General features: G+C 41.8%; 1 protein-coding gene across 7 annotated transcripts in view; it reads left to right on the top strand.

The window, feature by feature from the left end:
- NYAP2 (neuronal tyrosine-phosphorylated phosphoinositide-3-kinase adaptor 2) overlaps positions 1–25,383 on the top strand; it is a 268,785-nt gene that overhangs the window by 142,157 nt on the left and 101,245 nt on the right. For all 7 annotated transcript variants that reach the window (XM_045481488.1, XM_045481489.1, XM_045481492.1 and 4 more), the window contains one exon: positions 15,938–17,044. In XM_045481488.1, the coding sequence (XP_045337444.1) occupies positions 15,938–17,044 (1,107 nt within the window). The remainder of the gene's footprint in view (positions 1–15,937; positions 17,045–25,383) is intronic.

A 25,383-nucleotide genomic window follows, 5' to 3' on the forward strand; every position in this document is an offset into this window, starting at 1 on the left:
CATGTGCCTGTGTGTGTGTGTGTGTGTGTGTGTGTGTGTGTGTGTACACACAGACATAGGTGTTTATGTACATACAAATTCAAATTTGAGTTTGAAAATATACTTTGAGATTTGGTTTAGAGGGGTTTCTCTAAATTCCCATTACTATTACTATTACTATGACTCAAACATCTATGAGTTCAAGTTTATCTTTTGGGTTAAGAGTCCAAGCTGATTTTTTTTTTTTTTAATTTTTTTTCCAACGTTTATTTATTTTTGGGACAGAGAGAGACAGAGCATGAACGGGGGAGGGGCAGAGAGAGAGGGAGACACAGAATCGGAAACAGGCTCCAGGCTCTGAGCCATCAGCCCAGAGCCCGACGCGGGGCTCGAACTCACGGACCGCGAGATCGTGACCTGGCTGAAGTCGGGACGCTTAACCGACTGCGCCACCCAGGCGCCCCGAGTCCAAGCTGATTTTGAGTTAGATGTTGAAGGTATGACTTGGAAGTAGAGAAAGAATCACAGGGAATAATCTGAAAATAATACAGGTTGGGTAAACCGTAATGGCCCTCTCTTTCCTTATATTTTAGGCTCAGAATTCATGTTATCCAGATGACTTTTATTATAACTAAAACTAGCCTAAATCTAAAAATGAAACCAAATAATAACCTCTGTGGTTCCATTTGAATAATGGAAAGCCGAGAGTCACAAATAGCCCCGTGACTTCATCCAGGGTAAGGAAGGGCTGCAGCATCCTTGGGATGTTGCTTTGTGTGGCCCACCATTGGCCCCACGTCTGAGCTTTCTGTGGATTGAACAGAATTGCCAAATAATATGAGAAAGAAAACAGCACAGCTGGTCGGAGGCCCTGGGCTCGACAGTGAAGGCTTCTGCTCTCCCATCGTATGGCACTGCTGGTGTTTGCATTGTTTGAACAGAGCCCAAGAACTTAGAACCAGAAAAGACCAGTGTCTGCTTCTTTGGTCAGTGAGCTTCTGGCTTGAGTCAAATCACTCTGGGATAGATGGATGGGACCATTGTCTTCATCTTAATTTAAAGAACGGTAAATGGGAATTATATACAAAGCCTACGAAAGAAGAATTATAGGGTCATTAAAGAAAAACTGTGCACACGCAAAAAAGGAAATCTTTTCCCTTTCCAACCCCACTCTGTAAGAATGAAGGGGCACACTACACAGGGATAATGGGATATCCATAAAATCCAAAATGGAATCACACGAATATAAGAAAGCCTACATGTTTATTACATGCATTTGGCATAAAACTTTAGGATGTCCTTGAGATGAGCCACCTCAATTTTTGGAAATATTCTCCTTCTCTTTTATTAGAATCTAGTCACACTTTTCCTAAATTTTCGAAGCATGGAAAACAACCCCCAAATGTCATTTTGCAAAACCTAAGGGGTATATCTATGGTTCAGAAAAAAAGAGTGTTTCAATAAGAGGTGTTAATCTGCTGAAGGTTTGGCTTTGCCAGGCATATGCTGTGATTTACATTCTTCATTTTTCCTTTTGTTTTGATTTTAATTGCATTATTAAATTAAAACTTACCGAAAGTGAACTTTCTTTTTTTTTTTTCAGCTTAAGCTAAGAAGCTAAATATGCCAACACTGAAATGGCAATTGTCCCCCAAATTCCAATGCCCACATAATTTTAAAGGAAAGATTACAGCTTTCAAAATAAATTCACTTCTATTAGTGGATATACATAGGCTATAAACCTAATACAGAAGGAAACTGAAATATTGATCTCATACTTCAGTGAACATAAAATCTATATTTATTTAGGCAATCATTCATTTTACAATTTCCCAGAACTGGTAGGCTCTCTGGCATTGGCGCCATTAATTTTTATAGCTCCATGCTAAATAAGTGGGAAGTATGTGTGAAAGCATATGCTCTCATTACATATCTTCCAATGTAGTCAGAGACTCTGATTTTTTAATGAATGCTGATAATAATTGATAAGGATATTGCTTATACTTTTTTTTGAGACAGAGAGAGAGAGCGAGCGAGCGAGCATAAATGGTGGAGGGGGGCAGAGGGAGAGACAGAGAGAGAGAGAGAGAGAGAATCGTAAGCAGCCTCCATGTCCACGGAGCCTGAAGCGGGGCTCAATCTCATAACCGTGGGAGCATGACCTGAGCTGAAATCAAGGGTCAGACTCTTAACTGACTGAGCCACGCAGGCGACCCAATTGCTTATACGTTTTAAGCCGTCCTAGGGCAGTATGCTAACAACTTCTAATATAGTGTCTTTTTAAACCCTCACAATATCCTGTAAATAAGCATCATTATTATATCCATTTAAGAGTTGAGCTCAAGAAGGCTTAAAGAGGCTAGAGTTTAACTATCCCAACGTTACCCAATGACTAAGTTGGAATTGGAGTTCAGGCGCCCCTGACTCATAGATGAGTATTGGTGATGTTGAAAACATATTTACCTATATATTTGTAAAGCAAATAAGCACCATCATCTCTAAAGGTGAATTATTCTTGGACGGTATGGCAACTTGAGTCACATCACCTGGGTTCAAAGTCGGTTTCTTTTACTTGGGCAAGTAACTGAATTTCTGTATAACTAAGTTTCAATGTCTGTAAAATGAGATTTGTAATAGTATCACCATATAGGGATGTTGGGGGAAGATTAAATGAAGTAATCTTTCAAAAGCATATTGCCTGATACAAATAATGCATGTGACATATGGTAGCTATTATTACTACACTTGTTGTTATTATTATCATCATCATTACTACTACTATCTTTCATCATTAGAGGTGTCAGCATACATCAACACAACTTCGGTGAAGCTGAATGAAATGTTTTATGGTTCTCTAATTCCATGCTGCTTCCTTTGTGATCTCAGATACTTAAAAAGCTCACAAACATTTCTATCTTTATATCTCAACCAGGACAGATTTACAAAGGATAAGCCCCAGTAGACTGTATCTATGGAACTGCCGGGATTCAGCTTCTATAGAGTTGACTTGCCCGAGGGAGAGGGGGAATGTTCCAATCGTTAATCGGATTTTCCTCCCAACTTACTTTCCCCTAACATAATATCCTCCTGGGTTGAATCCAAATTAATTGAGTTTCTATTGGGTGCTCACCACTGTGTATTTTCCATGGCTACTTTTTTGTTGTCATATTTTTCTTTTTCCCCTCAAGACTCAGGAAATTAACTTATTTAGTAACTTCTTTTCTCTGCAGGTAGAGATGCTGCAAGAGATAACCGATAGCCACGAACTTGTAAAGCTGATGGCTTCAAAATATTGAGGCAAAGAGATAAAAAGCCACTATTAAACCAGTGGTTTAATAACACAACTATCCCCAAGTTTTAAATATGTGTACTGTTTTGACAGATCTCCATGAATTATTTGATTTACTACCGGGTGGAGGTGATGGCATGCGTAGATAAAACCACCCAGGGAGTTCTTATTTGGGGAAACCTGTAGCGATGTAGACACATAGCTTTAATTAGGTTCTTTTCCTAAATGAAACAAATCTTTAAGATAAAGTAGTCCTCAAAACTCTAAGGAGATCAATTTTCACTAAAAAAAAAAAAAAAAAAAATGAAAATGGATGGAAGAAGGAAGAAAATCTGAAGGAAAGGATGAGAAAGAAAATTGAAAATTTTGAAACATTATGCATTGGTAGTTTATTGTCCAGTACACAAGTATCTATAGGAATGGTTGACCAAATGCCTATGGGGGGGTAAGTCCCTCTGTTAAGTTTGTTGGGTTTTTTTTTTAAAAAAAGATGAGTTGTTTCTGTCTTTGGAAAGCTCATAATCTTTAGGAGAGAGAAGCCGATAACCAGGTGCAAGGTAGGAAGCGAAGGAGGTAACAAGGAAGAAATACGTGAAGCACAAGTAAAAAACAAAAACAAAAACAAAAAAACAAAAAACAAAAAACAAAAAACAAAAAAAAAAAACCTAAGAGAAAAGAAAGGAAGTATTGACGCTTGAATTAGGGCTTGAAGGATGGGAGGATTTGTGTTTCAGGGAGATAGTGGGAGAGGAGCAGAGGAGAGTGTGGGGGCGGCATCTGAACACACACACATCTGAGAACTGTGGGCAATAGTGGACATTTTCTTTGGCCACAGTGCAGAGTATGTGAAGAAGGCCAAAAAAAGCAAGGATGGCCATTACGTTTGGTTCTCATGGGAGGTCTGGTGTGCTACGAAGTGAAAGCATATTTGTGGCCTTGGTGGGAGTCGTTCTCTTGCTACTACGGAAAGATCCTGCTACGTGCAAGATGGTTAACCTGTAAGGGGGTTTCTGGGCACTTTTGTTTCCTATTTCCCACATCTGTGACCCTGTTTCAAATGGCCTTGCTATATTAAGTTTTGAATCCACGAAGAAAGTTTTTGTTTTTTTTTTCAGGGAATGACTGCTATAACCCCCAAATTCATGGTCTAAGATAGTGTTTACAAAGTCATGAGACCTTACGTGTCTCTACTTTACATTGCAGGATCTAACTTGTGAATTCGGTCTACCCCTCTGACCTTTCCTTAGCATAAGGCAATGGAAAAAGGACTGTCTTAATCCCTCAGCTAATTTTTATGTTCTTCTGTTCTTCCTTTTTGGCAGGGAAAAATATTTAACCTGCCTCAGTTTCTATACATGGGCATGGTGGAATATTCCTCCTTTGATCGATCCTTCCATCACCTGTATGTTCATCTGTTTTGTCACTGTTATTATTCTCCACACGCATCATCATCTTCCTGCCTCATAATTCAAATAATGCCTAAGAAATGGCAAAACCGAGGGTTGTTCATGGCTCTTTAGAGCCACTGGAGAATACCAGAAATCCTGAATGCTGTCTAAGAGTGTCAAAAGTCTACTGCTCCCTGACTAGTGAGGAGATATTTACTAAGAACGTCTGATGTTCCAGTCAGATGATTTAACAAAGATCATGACAAATGGGGACCCACCTCCATCTCTCATGGAGTTTGTACTCAAGTGGGAGAGAGGAAAATATATACATAAGCTTAGAAGCTTACATAAACCAGTTGAGAAATAAACAAGAGAAATATCCAATGTGATGTGTGCTGATTGAGTGGTCATGAAGACTTCTCTGAAGACATGACTTCATGCTGAGATCTGAATGCCACAAGGAAGCCAGACATGTATAGTTTGTGGATGTCAAACAAAAACCAGAGCTGAACAGTAGTTAAAGTGGCAAATATAAATTTTATTTAGGACTATAATGAGAGGGGAAAAGAGACCTCATACAGAGGTTCCTTTCCATCCAAACACAGCATGGGCAAGTGGGAGTTTATAGCCAAAGAGCAAGGTGGGGTTCGGTGGATGGAAAATTATAACAGAAGACATCAGGGGTAAAGGGGTTTCTGGTTGAACAGACTTAATAATATTTTTGCTGAAGACAGGCTGGGGTGATCAGATATTCCCTGGGGGGGGTGGCAGAGAATGAAGAACCCAATCAGATATCGAAGATGATCAGATATTGAGGGTGGGGGGTTGGGATTAAAATGATTTTAGCAGGGTTATGTAAAATTGGATTTTATAAGTAAGTGCACAGGTAAGCCTAGAGAAAGGTTCAGGAACCTGGCTACTGTTTGGTCACACAAGAAATTTTGTCAGCTATGAAACCTGCTAATCATCCCCAACTGGGATGATCCCTGCAGAACAGTCCTTCTCCCTGATGGATGCATTGCCTCCAGTTCTTTTTTAATTTTTTTTCTAGATTTGTGTAAAGTATGGGATGTCAGGTGGAATCTGAAAGACTGCAGTTGTGAAGCCAAGGAAGCGCCCATAGCTCTGCACCATTTCTGTTCTTTATAAGTGGGCTGTGTCTAAAAGGCACCCAAGGACTGGACCAAGATAACAGTGATTAGGAAAAAAGATACTGCCCGGGGGTGGAAATATCAACTACACAGTTGGGATAAGTATTGTGAACACAGGGTTGTGTCTCCTTGGAAATGCTGGCTGCCTTCCTGGACAGATTCCCATGAAATGGTGATACTGTGGTGAATTTTTTCTGGTGCAGTACTGGCCTTCAATCTATAATCTCAGAAACTCCACCATCAGTTATCTAGAATACCCAAGATGTCATAGTAACCAAGCTCAAAAGAGATGGGTATATGTCGCAGTCTGTTTGGGCTGTTATATAAAATACCATAGATTGAGTAGCTTGTAAACAACAGAAATGCACTTTCACAGTTTTGGAGGCTGGCAGTCCAAGATCAAGGGGCCAGCATGGTCATGTTCTGGTCGGGTTCCAGGTCTCTACATGGTAGAAGAGGCTGGGGGGTTTGTGGGGTCTCTTTCATAAGAGAATTAATGCCATTCACAAGGGCTCCACACTGGTGAGCTCATCCTCTCCCAAGACCCTACTTTCTAACACCATAACACTGGGTGTTAAGATCCCAACATGTGAATTTGGAGTGGTGGGAGGGGGGGCGGCAAACATTCTGACCATAGCAGTGCATGAAACTTGTTTTTAATGAGAAACAGATGCATAGTATTTCGGAACTCAAAATTCTTACAAAGTTTCTTGACAAGTCTGAAGTTAGGAAAAGAAAGACTCATGAGAATCATATATATAGTGGCTTTAGGTTCTACGAGCATGCTGAGTCCATCCCCACAACAGAGATATAATGGAGGACCAGATACCCAGGGCACTGCTGTGGGGTGCCGCCATGTTTTGCTCTCTAAGCTTCCTGGTTTTATGTTCCCTGTGGGTGGCAAGATCCCCTCTGGTTGTTCTTCCTTTAATATATTAATGCCTTCATTCTGATTTCAATCCAGTCTTTTTCACCAGAAAATATGTAATCTCTTTTTATATCTCTTCTTTGAATCATCCTGTGGTGATTTTATAATACTCAGAATGCAATCTTACTTCCTTAATTTTTCTATTCTGGAAAGATGCTTTCTGTTTCCTCAGGGTGCACACTGTACTCTAGTTCTATGAAAATAACAATAGCATTTTCTATGAGATATCTACACAAACAGGAAATTAATTCTGGGATTTCTTTCCGTTATCTATTGCCATGCAATAAACCAACCCCAAATGCTATGGCTTAAAAAACACCAACAGTTTATTACTTCCTATTATTCTGTGAGTTGACTTGGCTTCTTTGAGTGATTCTTCTACCCTATATAACATTGGTTGGGGTCTCTCATTCGGCTGCATTCATCTGGTATTTGGGATGGGTTGGAAGGTCCAAGAACATGTCACTCACATGTCTGGGCTTACTTCCCCTCCACGTGGCCTCCTCACATCACCTGGTTGACTTTCTTCGTAGTGTGTTAGTCTGAGAGTTCTTACATGGGAGTTGGCTTTTAAGATAGAGGAAGTGAAAACTGCCAGTCTTCCTAAGTCCAAGATTCAGAATATCACTTCTGCCACATTCCAGGGGTCAAGGTAAGTCACAAGGCCAGCCCTGATTTGAAAAGGGTTTGACAGACTCCAACCATTAATAGGTAGAAAGCACACAAAGTGGGAAGGAGTTGAAGGTAGGTATCTATGAAGACTGTCTACCACAATTTGCCTTTCAGCTACAATATTCCCAGTAGGAAAAATATTCTCACCCTCTTGCCCAAACATTTCCTTACATGACAACAGCAGCTTGAAATCTCGGATTTCATCATTTCAATCATGCCCCTGTGCCATGAGGCTCTTTGAGTGCATTTCCTCATACGCAAAGGTCTTTAAGCTAAAAGTGCCATTTATCTGTCTTGCAAAACCTGACAGAGACTGGCAGCTCAGGAGCAGGAAAACTGCAATGCTGTTCAAAAAAGGGGGGGCTGGAGGTTGGAAGGGCACATAGAAGTCACTGGCTCATAGTGATTCTGAAGTCCACTTCCACAACTTGCACCCGGTTGCCCCTAATCTGATGGCAGAAAATATGTAACGATTAGGTCCCTGCTTTCTCTGGTTTTGGTTCTCTGTGGCTCTTTGTCTTACTCTCTGAGTCCTCACATCTGTTTTCCAAGTCCTCTTTTCCTGTCCAGAAGTGACCTGTCCCTCAAGAGACTTCTCAGCTCTCTTCCTGCCCTGAAAGTTTGGGGGCCCAAAGACTTTTTTTTTTTTAATTTAAATTTGAACAGCGTCCCTTTTAGTCAAAGTTAACGAAGTGCCTTTACAGTGTTTGTGGTCTTCGTAAGAATCAAGTTATAGGCTATTCCATTAGACAAAAGACAAACACCAATTGTTTTGAGACAGACCTGTCTTCTCAGGGTTGTGGTCAGAGTGTTGTGGAACAACACTTGGAAGATTCTTAAAAGATTATTTCAGTTCTCTACCTTAATCTTTCAGAGATTTCAGTAAGGGGTCCTATTTGTAGATTTCAGTAAGGGGTCCAAATTAAGGGTCCACCCTTAATATGATTTTTACCTCAAGACCACCTTTTACTGGAAGAGCTCTGGATTGACCTTTGCCCTGACGGCCATTTTTCACTTTGAAAACGCTTTGCTGATCTGACAAGTCTTCGTGGCAAGTCCTGCGTGCAATGATTTCCTTTCACTTTGCTTGAGAATGGAACACTTCCTTCCTTTGTCTCTTTCTTTCTCACACAGCCCTCTACCATACAAGGCCAAACAAGCCAGCTGACATTTCCACATCCTTCCACAATTCTCCTTACTCAGGCTCACCCATTCATTAGGTACACTTTATGTTTTCTACATCACCACAGGCAACCGTCTTGCCAACTTTCCACCAACCTATAACACCGTGTTCTTTTATTATGGCCTCTAATAGCAATTTTCTAACCAAATTTTTAGTCTTCCAATGGCTTCCTCACTGTCCTTCAGGCCTCTGTCACCATCCCAAGGCCAGTGGATAAGTTTTAGATTTTCTGTTAAGGCAGTTCCATACTTCTGGTACCAGTTTTAGATATATGTGTACATATATCTCCCCAAATTTAGAGACATAAAAGTAATGATCATATTTGCTTATAATTCTGTGGGTTGGGAATTCAGTGGGGTGCAGTGAGGATGAATTGTCACTGATTCAAAGTGTCTGCTCTCTCACCTCAGATGGTTCAGATAGTACAACGGTCACCAGAACTGCTTGACTGGGGTCATATGGCCAGGATTTCATTTTCATTATTGATTGTTTTTCTTAGTTCTTTTCCCCTAGGCTGGCTTGGGCTTCTTCACTGCATGGTCATCTCAGAGTAGTTAGACTTCCTTCATGGTGTCTGACTTCCTTTGGAGGAAAGTGAAAACTGCCATATTCAACGGGAGGAAAGTACCTCACAAGGGACAAAGAAGTATGCACAGTTACTAGAAAGGAAAGAGTTGATGGAGCCCTCCCTGAAGGCCATCAACCAGCGATTGTCTGCTTTAGGACTGTTCAAACATCCCTTATCATAACTTATGAAAGATATGTGAGTCCTAGGAAATATCTATATACTTAAATATTGTTTCAACCAATAACCTCTACTCTTATCACGAGATGTACTCATATTTTCTAATCTGATTTAATTCATTTCGTTTAAAATATTGGTGAAAAACTCCAATTTTATTTTATAATTACTGCGTTGAGATGAGTAATTAAAAAAAAAAACAGTGGTTCTGATTAAAGTCTCTTATTATCTATGACAAAAATGAGTACATATAATAACACACTTCAAAGTAATTTGCCCAAAGTTATGCAGCCTAACTGAAGCAAAGAAGTGATTAGAATCATGTCTTCTAGCTTAAGCCAAGACACTAAATCCCATTCAACTTGAAAACCATGCTTTGGACCAGTTCCATGTCTTACATCGTTTGTCTCCATCCAAACGTTGATCCGAGTTCTCTGTTTTCCAGAACAATAAGTCCTACAACTCCAATTCCGAGCCTTCTCGCACATTAATCATACTTTCCTGGTCTTACAGTAAACAGATCAAGGGCACTTGCAACGCTCATTCCTTTATAAACAGCACCTTAATTTAAAATAAATAAATAGGGGCGCCTGGGTGGCGCAGTGGGTTAAGCGTCCGACTTCAGCCAGGTCACGATCTCGCGGTCCGTGAGTTCGAGCCCCGCATCAGGCTCTGGGCTGATGGCTCAGAGCCTGGAGCCTGTTTCCGATTCTGTGTCTCCCTCTCTCCCTGCCCCTCCCCTGTTCATGCTCTGTCTCTCTCTGTCCCAAAATAAATAAATAAAAATAAAAAAAAACGTTGAAAAAAAAATAAATACATAAATAAATAAAGTAAAAAGGACCAATTTTGTGGATGGTATTGTAAAGCTTGTGACTGCGGAAATAAAAATATCCCTCAAACCCTTGGAATTTAGAGTTGTGAAAAGAGAGTTATCATGAGCACAGTTCTGCTGAAAGTGGGAAATGTGTCTGTCACCTTCCAGAATCAGCCAGTTTCAGGATCGCACAGTGTGGACACTACTTCTCATCACTGGACTCTCTTTTCCCAATTGAATTGCCTGCGTAATATATCTCTATAACTGGAGCTACACAGTTAAGGTGCTACCATTATAGCGTAGGCTGGGAAGACCTTTTATTTATTTATTTTTTTTATGCTTTTATTTTTATTTCTGAGGAGACCTTTTAAAATGATATTCTATGCCAAATACCAAATAACAAATTACAGAACTATCCACCCCTGTTGTTTCCTTTTGTTTGAAAATGTATATGAGATTGAGGTGCCTCGGTGGCTCATTTGGTTAAGTGTCCAACTCTGGGTTTCAGCTCTGGTCTTAATCTCACGGTTCTTGAGTTCGAGCCCTGCATCGGGCTCTGTATCGACAGAGCAGAGCCTGCTTGGGATTCTCTCTCTCTCTCTCTCTCTCTCTCTGCCCCTCCCCTGCTCTCTCTGTCTCTGTCTCTCTCAAAATAAATAAATAAATAAATCGTATAAAAGATTGAATTGAAATGATGAGATTTCATTTTTTTTTAAGTCGTTGGTAAGGAATTTTTGTCTCTTCTTCAGTAATGTACAGCCCTTGGGCTGCATAATTTCTAAGAGCCCTTCAAATTCTGAGATTCTGTGGCCAGTCAGGGAAATACTGACATGACCTGTGTTGTGTCTTCTTGGGACAGGAACATCCACAGATACTAAAGCATGGTTTTACATTATATTTTTTTAATAAGGGAAAATTATTTCAGAAGGATAGGTTGACAAAGGACACGGTGAATTTCCAAAATTAACTGTGAAAGACGGATCATCTGGGCATGACTGAAAGCCGTGCATAACCTTTGTGCTCCGATATTTCATTTCAAAAATGTCACTTTCTGCTTATTCAATGCTACTGTCATTATACTATTTTAAGCATTAAAATTTGTGTTCTGGAGCTGAACAGGAATTATTGCCTCTATCTTTGGGTTTATTAGAAATAATTTAAAATTCATTCAATAGCAATAAAACTCACCTTTTTTATTATGGCTGAATTTGGTTTAATGTGGAAATTTGCAAGCAATTTTCATTGTCTTTTATTAGCAGTATTTCAGCATCTATGTATATAGATCAAGACTGTTTTGAAGTATTCTCTAAAGAAATGACTTTTTAAACATGATTTTTTTTCTTTAATTTTTAATGGCCTAGAGTGAGGTTAAGGTAGAATAAATTATGTGACAATGTTGTTTAAAATTTCAGACTTTGCCTTATATGGGCAAACTTTTAAAAAAGCATATATGACAGTTAAAACAAATTTTTATTTCTCCATGAATTATTTACTCAATTGCAAGGGGGATATGGAATGGGAAGCAACTATTCCCTGGGAAAAAAAAAAAAAGTCTCCAGATATCAAAGGAGTGAATCTGTTTATTCATCCTTATCATCTGAAATTTACTTAACACTTTAGTATCTAAATAAACCTCAATATGCTCATTTCAAATTTGGATCAATACAAAGAAAGAGGACCAGGAAACAAAATGTGCTTGCATTATATGAATCTGCCTGCATTAGGCTCTTTTTATCACACAGGGTAACGCAGAGGAATAAGGTTGCCCAGATAATGAAGTATTCCTTGGGCAAGGCCAGCTGGGGAATTACTTCAGCTGGTGGGCAGTAGAACAACGTGGAACAGGACAGAATGTGCCGAAGCAGACCACAACAACCAAAAAGCATCCAGAAAATGGGTTGGGATCAGAAGCACGTGCCCTGGCACAAACTAGAGATCGGCGAGTCAGACTGAGAAAAGCAACCAGAATTACAAGCTGTGGGTACCGGGATGGATAGCTGGGAGGAATATTTCTGTGTTTAGGTGTAATTGCTCTTTGTGACATGACTCCAGGGGATAAGAGGATACAGGGCAGAGGCAGGTGAAACGTACATTTAAAAAGGCTGGGAGAGAGTCGTATTAATTTTGAAAATAACAAAGCTATTTCAAGTATTTTAGTGCCAGAAGATGGAATTAAAGTGAGTGCTTAACATTCAACTGTACAGGGTCTTTATGCCTAATGAATACACTATTATCCAAGTCATTTTGGGTTTCCATAACAAAATACCATAGACCAGCTTAAACAATAGCTTAAACAATAGACATTTATTTCCTCTCGTTTCTTGAGGCCAGAGGTCCAAGATCAACGTGCTAGGATAGTTAGTTGGTTTCTGGTGAAAACTCTTCCTGACTTGTAGATGGCTGCCTTCTCACTACATACTCACATGGGGGACCCCTCCCCCCCCCTCCCCCCCTCCCCCCCCGCCCCCGGCCATGAGGGCCCAATCCTCATGATCTCATCCAAACCCAATTATCTCCCAAAGGCACCATCTCTAAATACCATTATATTGGGGATTAGTGCCTCAACACGTTACTGTGGGAGGGATGCAATTCAGTCCATAGTAAAAGTGAATTTTGATTATCTAAGAGTCACCGTAAGAGTCACATACTATATTTTATTCCCCTGGTAAGACAATATCTGTGTTTAGTTTGGCACTGAAGTGGTCTCATAGTACAAATGGATTGCCTATATTCCTTCCTAATGAATAGTTGCTCTCCTTTAATTCTATGCTGTGTTCTCGAACAAAACCTTTTCTTTCTTCAATCATTTCATAGATATGAAGTATTTTTACTTATTTTTTTTCTCTTCCTTTTGGCACGCAGAATGAGTGTCATCTGCTCACATTTTGAGTATAACCCAAGCATTGGTCGTGCCCATTCCAAAGGCCATCTTCTAATCTATGTGGGAAGAGGGATGTTGGTTCCAAGGTTGTTCGTGAGGCTACTGCCTCCCTAAGTATCAAGTCATTACCAGCCCTACCACTGACCCCTCTCTGCCTGGGAATCCTGGGTTATAGTCTTCCCTTAGTGTAGTCTGCTTCCTAGTCTTGGGCTCAGATGCTTGAATTCTGCCTGTCCTGTTATTTCTTTCCATATAACTACCCAAGTCTAGGTGGGGATATCAGACTTTATGAAAGGTTAAAGAAAACAAAAACAGATTATAATTTAGAAGGTATAAAAAGGCTAATCTTATTCTACATGTGACCACTCCCATATAATGAATTATCATCTCATGGACACATTAATTCCTAGTTTTAGGTTTACCCTCTATTCACAGAGCACCTCGCCAATCAGACTTCTCTCCTCTAAGGTTTCCCCTTTAGCCCAACCCACTCAATCTCTAGAACCCAATAATCAGTGGCAAATATTTTCCCAGAGTGTGAGTTACTTAGCCTAAATAAGACTCTGAGGTGGAAGAAGGCAGGAAACAAACTTCAGAAGAATAGTCTGGATAGGCTTTTGTTCCTCTGCGTATTAACTCCCTGGCCCTCAAGTACTAAGTCAACTTTATTCAATTATGTATAATTTTACTTTATGCATCGGGCTCACATTTTTATATATCATCTGATGGGTTTTTTAATTCATGAAAATTAACATACACAGTAGTCTTTAAAACCAGGAAACTTTAAGACCAGTGAGAGATACAGAGAGGAGCTACTGGTCCACTTTGAGTCCCTCGTAAAGAATTCTCTAGGTATTTTTCACCCAATTGTGTCTCTAGGCTTTTCCCTTTGGACACTAACAGACTCTATTGCTATAACCCCCTGGAACTCAGCATCTAGTTTTTCCCGATATGAGTTAAAGGAGAAGCCCAGATACATTAAGAAACTTCCCTTCAAAGAGGTGTTTGATTGTAGTGAGTAAAAACTCACTCATTAGGGGCACAGAAGAGTAGAATATTTGAAAGAATGACCCAGAAAAGTGAGAGACATACCCACTTCTAGAATGTTTGATGAGCTTCCTCCCTCTGAAGCCATGTTTGATGTGCAGAGCAGCCTGCTAACTAATCTTTAAGCGCTCGCTTCTCCTTTAGTAAGCTTTAGAAAAACTCCTGTGTCATAGTATGCTAATTGAAAAAAGCAAAATAATCTCAGGTGTTTCCTGATTTGTGCCTTGAGACCCCCCGCCCCCGCCCCCTCCCTTAAGGCTGCAAATTGTCGGGAAGCCTGTTATTTTCTCAATCGTTTTACACCTATAAGCTATACTGTCACCTTACATTATATGCTACTATTTACCGTAAGTAACTGCATTCCACCACACCGCATAATAATGATAATCGTTGTAATCATATATCAGCACAATGAGCTAATGAGATAATAACAAGATGCCAGTACCTTCCCTGCATGCTAAATAATTGATTTCAGTCACAGACAAGTTGCCAGCCTGTTCCACCCCACTGTATAGTGTCAGAGTTTACGTTTCACTACAAGGGGTGCCCGCAGTAGGCTGTTGAATGCACTCGTACGTATATCTGTTGTGAGTTTCCAAAAGTTATTCTTGAAGCTTAGACAACATTCTCTGGTTTATTTCCTTGTAAGGCGCTCGAGGGGGTTCTGATGTCTCAGTGCAACATACCTAATAAATTCATTCCAAGATAGCATTTGGGACATCAAAAGAGATCTCATGAACAAAAACAGACAAATACACCCTAATCAACAATACCTGGAGATTCAGAGATTAACTTGTCTAGCCTCATAAGATTTTCACATCAATTTCCCTTGAAATATCAGACCCATCTGTATAGAAGTTATTTATCTGAACCAAGGCAGAGATTAAGTCTAGCAGGCTAGGACATTTTTATCCTAAATGAAAGTGAGATGCGATCATGTGCAATAGCCACAACATTAAAAGGGCTCAAATCCTATGGTATTTGTGTGACCATTTGTGCTCAAAGAAACTTGATTTTGTCCTCCTGAGTTTCTCACTTAATTCTTGGAGGTTAATCTTTATTAAGTTTATGATCGTTTTTATGGAACATGTTTCATCGGAAGGTTTCTCTTTAGAAATTCTAAGGCAGAGGGACGAATTGCCCTGGTTAATGCATTTGTCAGTGTCGGATTAATAATATTAGTTTGAAGACAAATATTAGTACTGTTTTATCAGGTTTTCCTACGTATGGAAAGTGCTTGACTTTTTTTGAGTTTTAGTCTAAGCCTCAAACTAGAAATGAAGCAGATTACCACCTCCCACGCCGATCAAAAATTCATAGCAGTAGGGAGGCCTGGGTGGCTTAGTCAGTTATGCTTATGATTTAGGCTCAGGTCATAATCTCGAGGTCCCTGAGTTTGAGCCCCACACGGGGCTCTGTGCTGACAGCTGAGAGCCTGGAGCCTGCTTTGGATTCTGTGTCTCCCTCTCTCTCTCTCTCTCTCCCTGTCCCCAGCTCTCACACTATCTGTCTCAAATACAAATAAACATTAATTAAAAAATAAGTGGGGGGGGGGGCGCCTGGATGGCTCAGTCGGTTAAGCATCTGACTTCAGCTCAGGTCATGATCTCACAGCTTGTGAGTTCGAGCCCCACGTCTGGCTCTGTGCTGACAGCTCAGAGCCTGGAGCCTGCTTCGGATTCTGTGTCTCCCTCTCTCTCTGCCACTCCCCCGTGCATGCTCTGTCTCTCTCTGTCTCAAAAATAAATAAAAACTTAAAAAAAAAAGTTCCTAGGAGCCAACTCGAGTACAAGTCATTTTCGAAGGCTTTCCTATTGTACTAATCTATTTTACCTTTTTTTTTTTTAATTTTCTTTTTTGCAGTGTCCGCCAAACCGAGACCCCACAGTGACGAATATTCCAAGAAGATCCCTCCTCCCAAACCCAAACGCAACCCGAACACTCAGCTGAGCACCTCTTTCGATGAAACGTACATCAAGAAGCACGGGCCGCGGAGGACGTCGCTCCCGCGCGACCCCTCCCTGTCCCATGTCAGCAGCCCTGCGGGCGACCCCGAGGAGGAGGAGCCCGTGTACATCGAGATGGTGGGCAACATCCTCAGAGACTTCAGGAAGGAGGACGACGACCAGAGCGAGGCCGTCTACGAGGAGATGAAATACCCCATCTTCGACGACTTGGGCCAAGATTCCAAATGTGACCTTGACCATCACAGTTGCTCTTCGCAGTGTGCTACTCCCACGGTGCCTGACTCGGACTTCGCCAAGTCCTCCGTGCCATGTACTCCAAAGGGTTTGCTCTGTGACATCCCCCCGCCCTTCCCCAACCTGCTCTCCCACAGACCCCCGCTGCTGGTGTTCCCCCCCGCGCCCGTGCAGTGCTCCCCCAATTCCGACGAGTCTCCGCTCACCCCGCTGGAGGTCACCAAGCTGCCCGTGCTGGAAAACGTGTCTTACATGAAGCAGCAGCCAGGCGCGTCGCCGTCCGCACTGCCCTCCCACGCCTCCGGCCATCCCAAGCTGGACAAAGAGCAGGCGGCGGCCCTGGGCCCGGGCCCCGCGGCCTCCGCGGCCACCGCGCTGTCCTCGTCCCCGCCCCCGCCGTCCACGCTGTACCGGACGCAGTCCCCGCACGGCTACCCGAAGAGCCACTCGGCCTCGCCGTCGCCGGTCAGCATGGGGCGGTCCCTGACCCCGCTCAGCCTCAAGCGGCCGCCGCCCTACGACGCGGTGCACCCCGGCAGCCTGTCCAGGGGCTCCCCGGCGGGGCCGCATCCGAGCGCCAGGCCCGTGTCGCAGGACGGGGCCAAGATGGTCAACGCGGCGGTGAACACCTACGGCCCCGCGCCGGGCGCCTCCCGCTCCAGGACCCCCACGAGCCCCTTGGAAGAACTGACCAGCCTCTTCACCTCCGGGCGGAGCCTGCTGCGCAAGTCGTCGTCGAGCGGCCGCAGGTCCAAGGACCCCGCAGAGAGTAAGTGTGCAGAGTCCACGTTCCCTTAGAAGTAAGGCGAAGCCCCGGGGGTGCAGGTGAAGCCCCGAGGGCAGGGCCTTGGGTCCTTCCAGTTGAAATTCCAAAGTGGGGGCGCGCCTGGGTGGCCCAGTCGGTTCCCGCGGCTGACTTTGGCTCAGGTCGTGACCTCAGGGTTCATGTGGAGTTCAGCCCCTCCTGGGGCTCCGTGTCAAGCTCAGAGCCCGGTGCCCGCTTCAGATTGTGTCTCTTTTTCTCCCTGCCCCTCCCCTGCTTTGCACCCTGTCTCCGCTGCTCTCAAAACAACAACAACAACAACAACAACAAAACACACACAAAAAAACATTAGGAAAAAAAAAAGAGAGAGAGAGAAATTTCAAAGTGGGTTATTTCACTTTTGCCGTGCTGAAGGGCACAGGGCGTTCTGGAAGCACTCCAAGGGACAGCGGGCCTAGGGAAGAGATGTTATGAAAAAGAAGAATGACTTTTTTGCGGGACGAAGTGTAGAATCTAAACGGTCACAGTGGCTCTGGGAAAGTCGAACAAAGTAAACAGGTCACTATGGAATTTTGGGGTAAATATCTTGATTTTTTGAGAAAAAGGTAGACATTCAAACATATTGATAAATGCTAACATGTATCTTTCTCTTTACATTAAAAACCCACTTGAGCAAATGCTAGTCTGACGCTTTTGCTGGAAGCATAGAAATTAGAATGGAACTTAGTATTTCTCTTAATGTAATGAACAATTCTCCTTGCACACTTCGTGCTGTGATATTCTTACATTCACCCTAAACTGGAAAAGGCTCATTGCTTCCCTTTTAACAACTCTGGTAATTAGAATCTTATGCCTATGTTCTCTTCCTAGAGACGCTGATATATAAATTACAGAAAGACCACTAAGTGGTGAATGGGTGGCCACTGAACTCCGAAGATGGGGAAATGTCTCTATATGAATGACTAATCCTTTTGTGAGCCCCAAATCACTTCATAAGTTTACAGTAAAGTCCAAACAAATCCCAGTTTTCTCAGTGTCCGTTTCATGAAATTTCACTGCTTTCCCTGGCTTAAAAATGCCTTAGGTACCTAAACTGGTAATTAATCATTTTCATCTCAGATCATCCCAATGCAGGATTTTATATATCCTCTCCCACAGTCACACTGAGTTCCTTCCTTAAAGGAAAAACAAAAAATCAATACTTCTGACGATGGAGATGATGACGGCATTTCTTAGAATAATTAATATGTATTGGTAGTTAGAAGCCACTTATCCTGCCTTTTCTGCTTGTTTACCCAGAGAGATTTATGTAAGTATTACTGCTTAAGTAATCCCCTGCCCCCCAAATCATTTCATTTACCTGACTACAGGGAAAAAAATTTCTAATCTATTAGACATGTCTGAAGTTAAATACATACATGCATTTTTAAAATGATTTCTTTTAAATTTTCTGAAGTTTATTTATTTTGAGAGAGAGAGAGAGAGAGAGAGAACGAGCAGGGGAAGGGTAGACAGAGAGAGAGAGAGAGAGAGAGAGAATCCCAAGTAGGCTCCACATTGTCAGTGCAGAGCCTGACATGGGGTTCAAACTCACAAATCTCAATTTCATGACCTGAGCTAAAATAAAGTCAGATACTTAACCTGACTGAGCCACCTTGACGCCCCTAAAATTAGTGTTAAACTGAATTAAAAATAAGGAGCAATTTATTTCTAAAATAGGGGTCCTTGGGGCACCTAGGTGGCTCAGTTGGTTGAGCATCTGACTCTTGATTTCAGCTCAGGTCATGATCCCAGGGTTGTGGAATCTAACCCTGCATCGGGATCAGTGTGAGAGCGTGTGGAGCCTGCTTAAGATTTTATCCTTCTTCCCCTCTCCCCCACTCACGCTCTCTCTCTCTCTCTCTCTCTCAAATAAAACAAAAAATAAAATAAAATAATGGTTCTCAGTAAAAAACAATTCGGGCCCCAAGGACTTTCAGAAATGCCTGGAGACATTTTCAGTTGTCACAACTAGGGACACCACTGATATCAAGATTGAGGCAGAGATGCTGCTTAAAAGCTGACACAAAAAGATGGTCTGGGCCACCATGTCAGGAGAGGCAAGTTTGGTAAACCCTGACCTAAATAATTTATCAAAGTTTAAAGTTTCTTCTAGATGATTGATTTGGTTTAAGCACAGATCGGTTAAGATTTTTGGAATAAGTTGGAGGGAAAAAATGAACGAAAAAGATTTTACTTTCAAAATATGTGATGGTTAGTGTGAAATTAATGGACGTTTCATTCTAGAATTGGTGAAATTATTGGATTTTCTCCCTACCTACCAGTTTCTTTGGAGGATCCTTAACAGCTCCAGCTGGCAGCTATACCAATTAGCTAGAAAAAGTATATGTAAAAGAAATGATTAACTAATGAAGTTATTTCAAGAAAAATCCATCTGTTAGAATTCGGCTATGTGCTATATGTCACAGACTTCTCCATTCGAGTCCAAAACGAGCTTTGTGTACTTGTGAAACAAAGCTTATACATGGAAAAGTGATCCAGGCTCTTTATAGCTTTTAGGGATCTGAAGATTGAATTTCTTCCTTTCGTGTGCTATTAACCGTGTATCAACCCTTCCGAGAAAGGGCATGTCTTGTGTTACGTTGACTTCGATATCTTACTTTATGTGAAGGGACGGGAAGAAAAATGCAGATAGTGCAAAGAATAATTTCATATTATTTACTTTGGACTCCAGAAGAAAATAGACACTATCAGAGGCTAAAAAAAGCATTGTGGCTCTCAGGATCTTTCTGTAATTCGAAAAGTAGATCCAAAGTTGTTGATATTTGAGAGTAAACCTATAATCACTGTTGTTAGTATATTCAGTGAGGCAACGCTCCCCTTTAGTCTTGTCAGATAGGATTTATAGACACCTACTGATACCATAGGAACAGAATAAATGGTATGAGGTAGTAGACATTCATGACTCCTAAATCTCAAGTATTTTTTGTTTTTTACATTTAAAGAACAAAGTTAAGGCTGGTATTTCTATCCTCCATACCCTCTGGCTTTCCCGGAAGTGCCGATTACGATAATTTACTAATACTCAATTCAAAGAAAATTTAATATTTCTGTTTTAACTTGAAAAATCTATGTTACATAAAACATGTGCCTTCAACTCTTATCTTAATAATCTATAACGTGGGCCGCCTGGGTGACTCAGTCGGTTGAGCTTCTGACTTCTGTGAAGGTCATGATCTCGCGGTGCATGGGTTCAAGCCCCGTGTAGGGCTCTGCGCTGACAGCTCAGAGCCTGGAGCCGGCTTTGGATTCTGCATTTCCCTCTCTCTCTCTCTCTCTCTCTCCCGCTCCCTCTCTCTCTCTCTCTCTCTCTCAAAAATAAAAATAAAACATTGAGGGGCGCCTGGGTGGCGCAGTCGGTTAAGCATCCGACTTCAGCCAGGTCACGATCTCGCGGTCTGTGAGTTCGAGCCCCGCGTCAGGCTCTGGGCTGATGGCTCAGAGCCTGGAGCCTGTTTCCGATTCTGTGTCTCCCTCTCTCTCTGCCCCTCGCCCGTTCACGCTCTGTCTCTCTCTGTCCCAAAAAAATAAATAAACGTTGAAAAAAAAAATTTTAAAAAAAATAAATAAATAAAACATTGAAAAAAATTTTTAAATAATCTGTAATGATACACGTAACATTACTTTCATATCTTAAAAGCTTTACAGCTGTTGATACGGATTGAACAATAGGAAAGAAATAAATTCCATTTCACTGCATGATTTTCTAAATAAGGCCTTTGTATTAATTGTTCTAGGAAGTTTTTTCCCCTGGTTGATGGGACATTGTAATGTTGCTTTGTTCTATGTGAGGACACTTAATAGTCTCTCTCATGATAATAAATTTTATCTCAATTGGTTATGATCACTATTTCTTAATTTTGTGTGGAGAGATGGAATCTATGAGGCACGTAAGAGGTGATTCATTTGTATTTTATTGCTGTAAATTTTTGTCTTTGTGAGAAGTAGGCGAAGTACAGATATATGTTGACAGTGAATTTGGAGTATTCACCATAATAGTATTTAGAATATTTTTCTCTTCAAATAAAAAATATTTTCTTGGGGGAGGTGGTGCCTGGATGGCTCAGTCAGTTAAGCATCTGACCCTTGATTTCGGCTCAGGTCATAATCTCATGGTTGGTGGGATCAAACCCTGCGTCGAGCTGTGCCCCGAGAACTGGGAGCCTGCTTGGGATTCTGTCTCAGCCCCTCCCCGGCCCTCTCTCTCCCCAAAATAAATAAATAAACATTTAAAAAAAACCAATAAATATTTTTAAAAGAAAGATTTTGCCTATGTTTAATATAAATGCATGAATATATGTTCCTATAAAAACATTCAAGTCACAATGAAGAATATAATTAAATTCTATAATACCCCCGAGGGAGAGCATGAGATAGGAAAGGTATAAGTGGAGAGATGTTAATAGAAAATTTAAGGAAAAATTAGAAACATAAAAAAGCAGTGTGACTAATTCAGAGACTAAGGCACCAAGAAAGATACAAAAGAAATGCAAATACAGGATGAAATAGACATATAAGCCAATATGGCCACCAATATATGAAGCGCATGGAAAGGCACACATAGAGACCATGGAAGGACACAGAGACATGGTGGGCCTAAAGATAGAGCAAAGAAAAACAAAGATGTAGGCCCACTTATCCGGTATCAATATTAGAAAATCAAAAGAAACCCAAGATGTTGAGTTGGCGTTGGTGAAGAGTTTCATTATCCACAACAATATGCCACATTAACGGAGATGTACAGTTTTGTACTGTTACATCTCATCTTTCAGCCTCTTGAAAATATTCCCATTTAAGACTTTTACATGCTATGTTATATTTTTACAATTGTAAATATAAATGGATCTTATGGGTTTGATGAAATAAACTTAGGAATCAGATGCAACCTTTGCCTTTCCATTCACTGTCTTAACACACACACACACACACACACACACACACACACACACACACACACACCTCTATCCTTTTGTAAGTTGTTTGAGGTACAGTAACACTAAAATTTTGGGCATTGCTAGTGAAGCAACGTTTCCAACTTACTAATTTAATTTTAAAAAGAATTTTGAATTAAACAAAGAATGATTTTGGAAGACAATCTTTTTTTTTTTTTTTTAATTTTTTTTTTAATTTTTTTTTTCAACGTTTATTTATTTTTTTGGGGGGACAGAGAGAGACAGAGCATGAAAGGGGGAGGGGCAGAGAGAGAGGGAGACACAGAATCGGAAACAGGCTCCAGGCTCTGAGCCATCAGCCCAGAGCCCGACGCGGGGCTCGAACTCACGGACCGCGAGATCGTGACCTGGCTGAAATCGGACGCTTAACCGACTGTGCCACCCAGGCGCCCCTGGAAGACAATCTTTTAAAATATATTTCTGGGGGCGCCTGGGTGGCTCAGTTGGTTAAGCATCCGACTTTGGCCCAGGTCATGATCTCACAGTTTGTGAGTTCAAGCCCCGCATTAGGCTCTGTGCTGACAGCTCAGAGCCTGGAGCCTGCTTTGGATTCTGTGTCTCCCTCTCTCTCTGACCCTCTTGTGCTCTGTCTCTGTCTCTCAAAAATAAATAAATGTAGAAAATAAAAGTAATTAAAAATTTAAATATATTTCTGTATTTCTATATTATACCACTTTTCAGAAAAAAGGGAGGGTATACTAACATAATGTAGCCATCTTTATGATTCAGGGTCACTGTTGTGATCATCATTGTGTGCTTAACTGTGTGATAATGCACTTAAAGTGTCTAGCAAGGTGACCTGAACAGGAGACACCTCACGCAGTGGTGACTATTATTGTCCCCGGCCATTTGTAATAACAGTGGCACAGTGTTGATAGCTTAATCATTACTGGGATGTCTTCAGGGGCTATTTGAGTTTGTAGCTCTAACCCTTTACTGCTATATCATTTCAAGTTATTTCAATTCTTATGTCTGTTTCTTGTGGTTTTCTGGCTTCCTACCTTTCTTTCGGGTAGTTTTATTGATGTAGATAGGCTCTCTTTCCCTCCCTCCACCTCTTCTATTATCCTTCAACTCTTTCCTTCATTGTCCTATCACACCATTAATCAGTTGTAGGCCAAAGAACAGATACACAACTTTGTCTTAGAAGCCTCTCATCCAATGTAAGTGTGTGACCTTCAGTGTAGGGACTCTGTGACCTTTACTTTCAAAGGCCACTTTAACCAGTTTACTGTCTTGAATGACGGTTCTTGGATTCCTATCTGAGCTGGTAAGAATATCGACTTCCCAAGAACTAGGCTGTCCTAGGAAACCTGACATGAAAGTTAGTTATTTTAGGAGAACCTACACATTTGGTTTGGTGTGTTAACAATACTTTCTTCTGTAAAATTCAGAATGCAAAATAATTCAGGACTTTATATCTCCTCCTTTTCATTCCTGTGAAAGCAGGGGCTGAAAAGAGTGGCTAGGGCAAAAGCAAGTATTGAGAAGCCAAAGGGGATGGCACAGAAGAGAATCTATGAGTCTGGGTCTCTCACTCGCTGTGAGAGTGGGTGAGCCCTCAGCCTGTGACTTTGGCCAGATCTTCTGGATGCCCAGTGACTTGGAGCCTCCTGACCAGAGTTGGGGGCTGTATCTGGAACTTGTAGAATTCTTGAATTCTTCAAAGCCATTTGGGACTCGAGCTACACTCAGAACACCTGAAGATTATCTCAGACTATTCCAGAAGGACTGGAAAGACCAAAGCCTATAGTTTTCATTAAACATCTTAAATAAAGACACGACCCTTGGCAGGTCCCTCTCCTGCCGTTTGTTGGTTGCACCCCTCCCTCTGCTCCGAGTCCCGTGCTGTGGCCTCAGGCTATTTTCTGCCTCAGCAAGTCTCCTTCCAGCTACTTAGAGGGGAAGTTGAGCCAGGACCCAAGTTATAATGATGCACTTGAGCCAAGACGGTGATGACCTACCAAGGCTTCAGAGAAGGTACTTGGGTGGTTCGAAGTATGTAGGTAAAGACATAGAAAGCCTAGGCGAGTGGTCCAAGAACGTCTTGCGGCATATTCACCTGAGTGTTTTCAAAAACACAGATTCCTGGGGCACCTGGGTGGCTCAGCCGATGAAGCGTCCGACTCTTAGTTTCAGTTCAGGTCATGATACCATGGTTCATGAGATCGAGCCCTGTGTTGGGCTCCATGCTGACAGCGAGGAGTCTGCTTGAGATTTTTTTTTCTCCCTTCTCTCTCTGCCCCTCCCCATGTGTACACATGTGCTCTTTCTCTCTCTCTCTCTCTCTCTCAAAAAATAAATAAATGAACTTTAAAAAAGAACACAGATTCCTGGGCCTTATTAGAGATTCATTCAATGAGAAACTCTGGAGGCTGGGCCTGAGATGTTGATTTTTTAATGAAATCCCCAGTAATCCTGCTCTAACTCAAGGATATATGGCTATAATTAGCAATGCCCTTTACTTGTATGCAAGGGAAACCTATAAAGCACTGTTTTCCTCTAACAATGTCAAAAACATAATTTTTGTAAGAGAAGGCAGGGAGAGAGGAGAGCTTAAAATGAGTGAATGTTGTTTTCCTTTCGTTGAGTAAGCTATGGATTGGTTGGCAGTTTCAAAGAAGACAAGTCAGGGTCATCTGGATGGATCAGTAGGGAAATCCATTTTTGCTCTGTCTGGATTCTCCCAGAGACGTTGGGAGTTTCATAGTAGGGTATGTGGCAGGTGATCTGTGAAGAACGTCTATTCTGGTTCATTAGCCCATCCATCTTAGTCATGCCAGGCCTTTGCCATTCTCTTTATCAGAATTCCTCAGCACTTCAGTTTGAGAACCACCAATAAGAGCTACTTCAGGCAGGAGCTGGTGCTGTTGGTCAGGGAGGCAGGAGAACTCAGGCCCGTAGAGGTCCCTACCCCAGAGGTCTGCCGAGATGGTTCCAGGCCACCCAAGGGGGAGGGCTAGCCAGAGCAGAGGGGGCCCTCCGATGGAGCCTTGACTCAGAACGAGGGTGTGCTTCCCAGAAAGGGCACCTAATCACATGATCTAGTTGATGTAGGACAGTAATATGACAGAATAGAGGTCTTCCCTGGAAAGACAGGGAAAGAAGGCATTATGAGGGCAATGAGGAGGTCTAGCTGTCATGACGGAGCGAGGATCCCAGGCATCAGAGCTGACGGCGGTAATGGAGAATGAGGTGGCGAAGTTCTAGGAAAATGCTTCTACGTCACACAGGTTTGGCTTAGGAACCATTTCAAGACCAGATTTCAAGAACTATGGCCACAGCGGGATGCATCAAAGAAGCGAGCGGTGGGGACCTGGGAAAAGTGTGTGG

This window comes from Leopardus geoffroyi, chromosome C1, assembly GCF_018350155.1.
Source record: "Leopardus geoffroyi isolate Oge1 chromosome C1, O.geoffroyi_Oge1_pat1.0, whole genome shotgun sequence".
Taxonomy (NCBI): Eukaryota; Metazoa; Chordata; class Mammalia; order Carnivora; family Felidae; genus Leopardus; species Leopardus geoffroyi.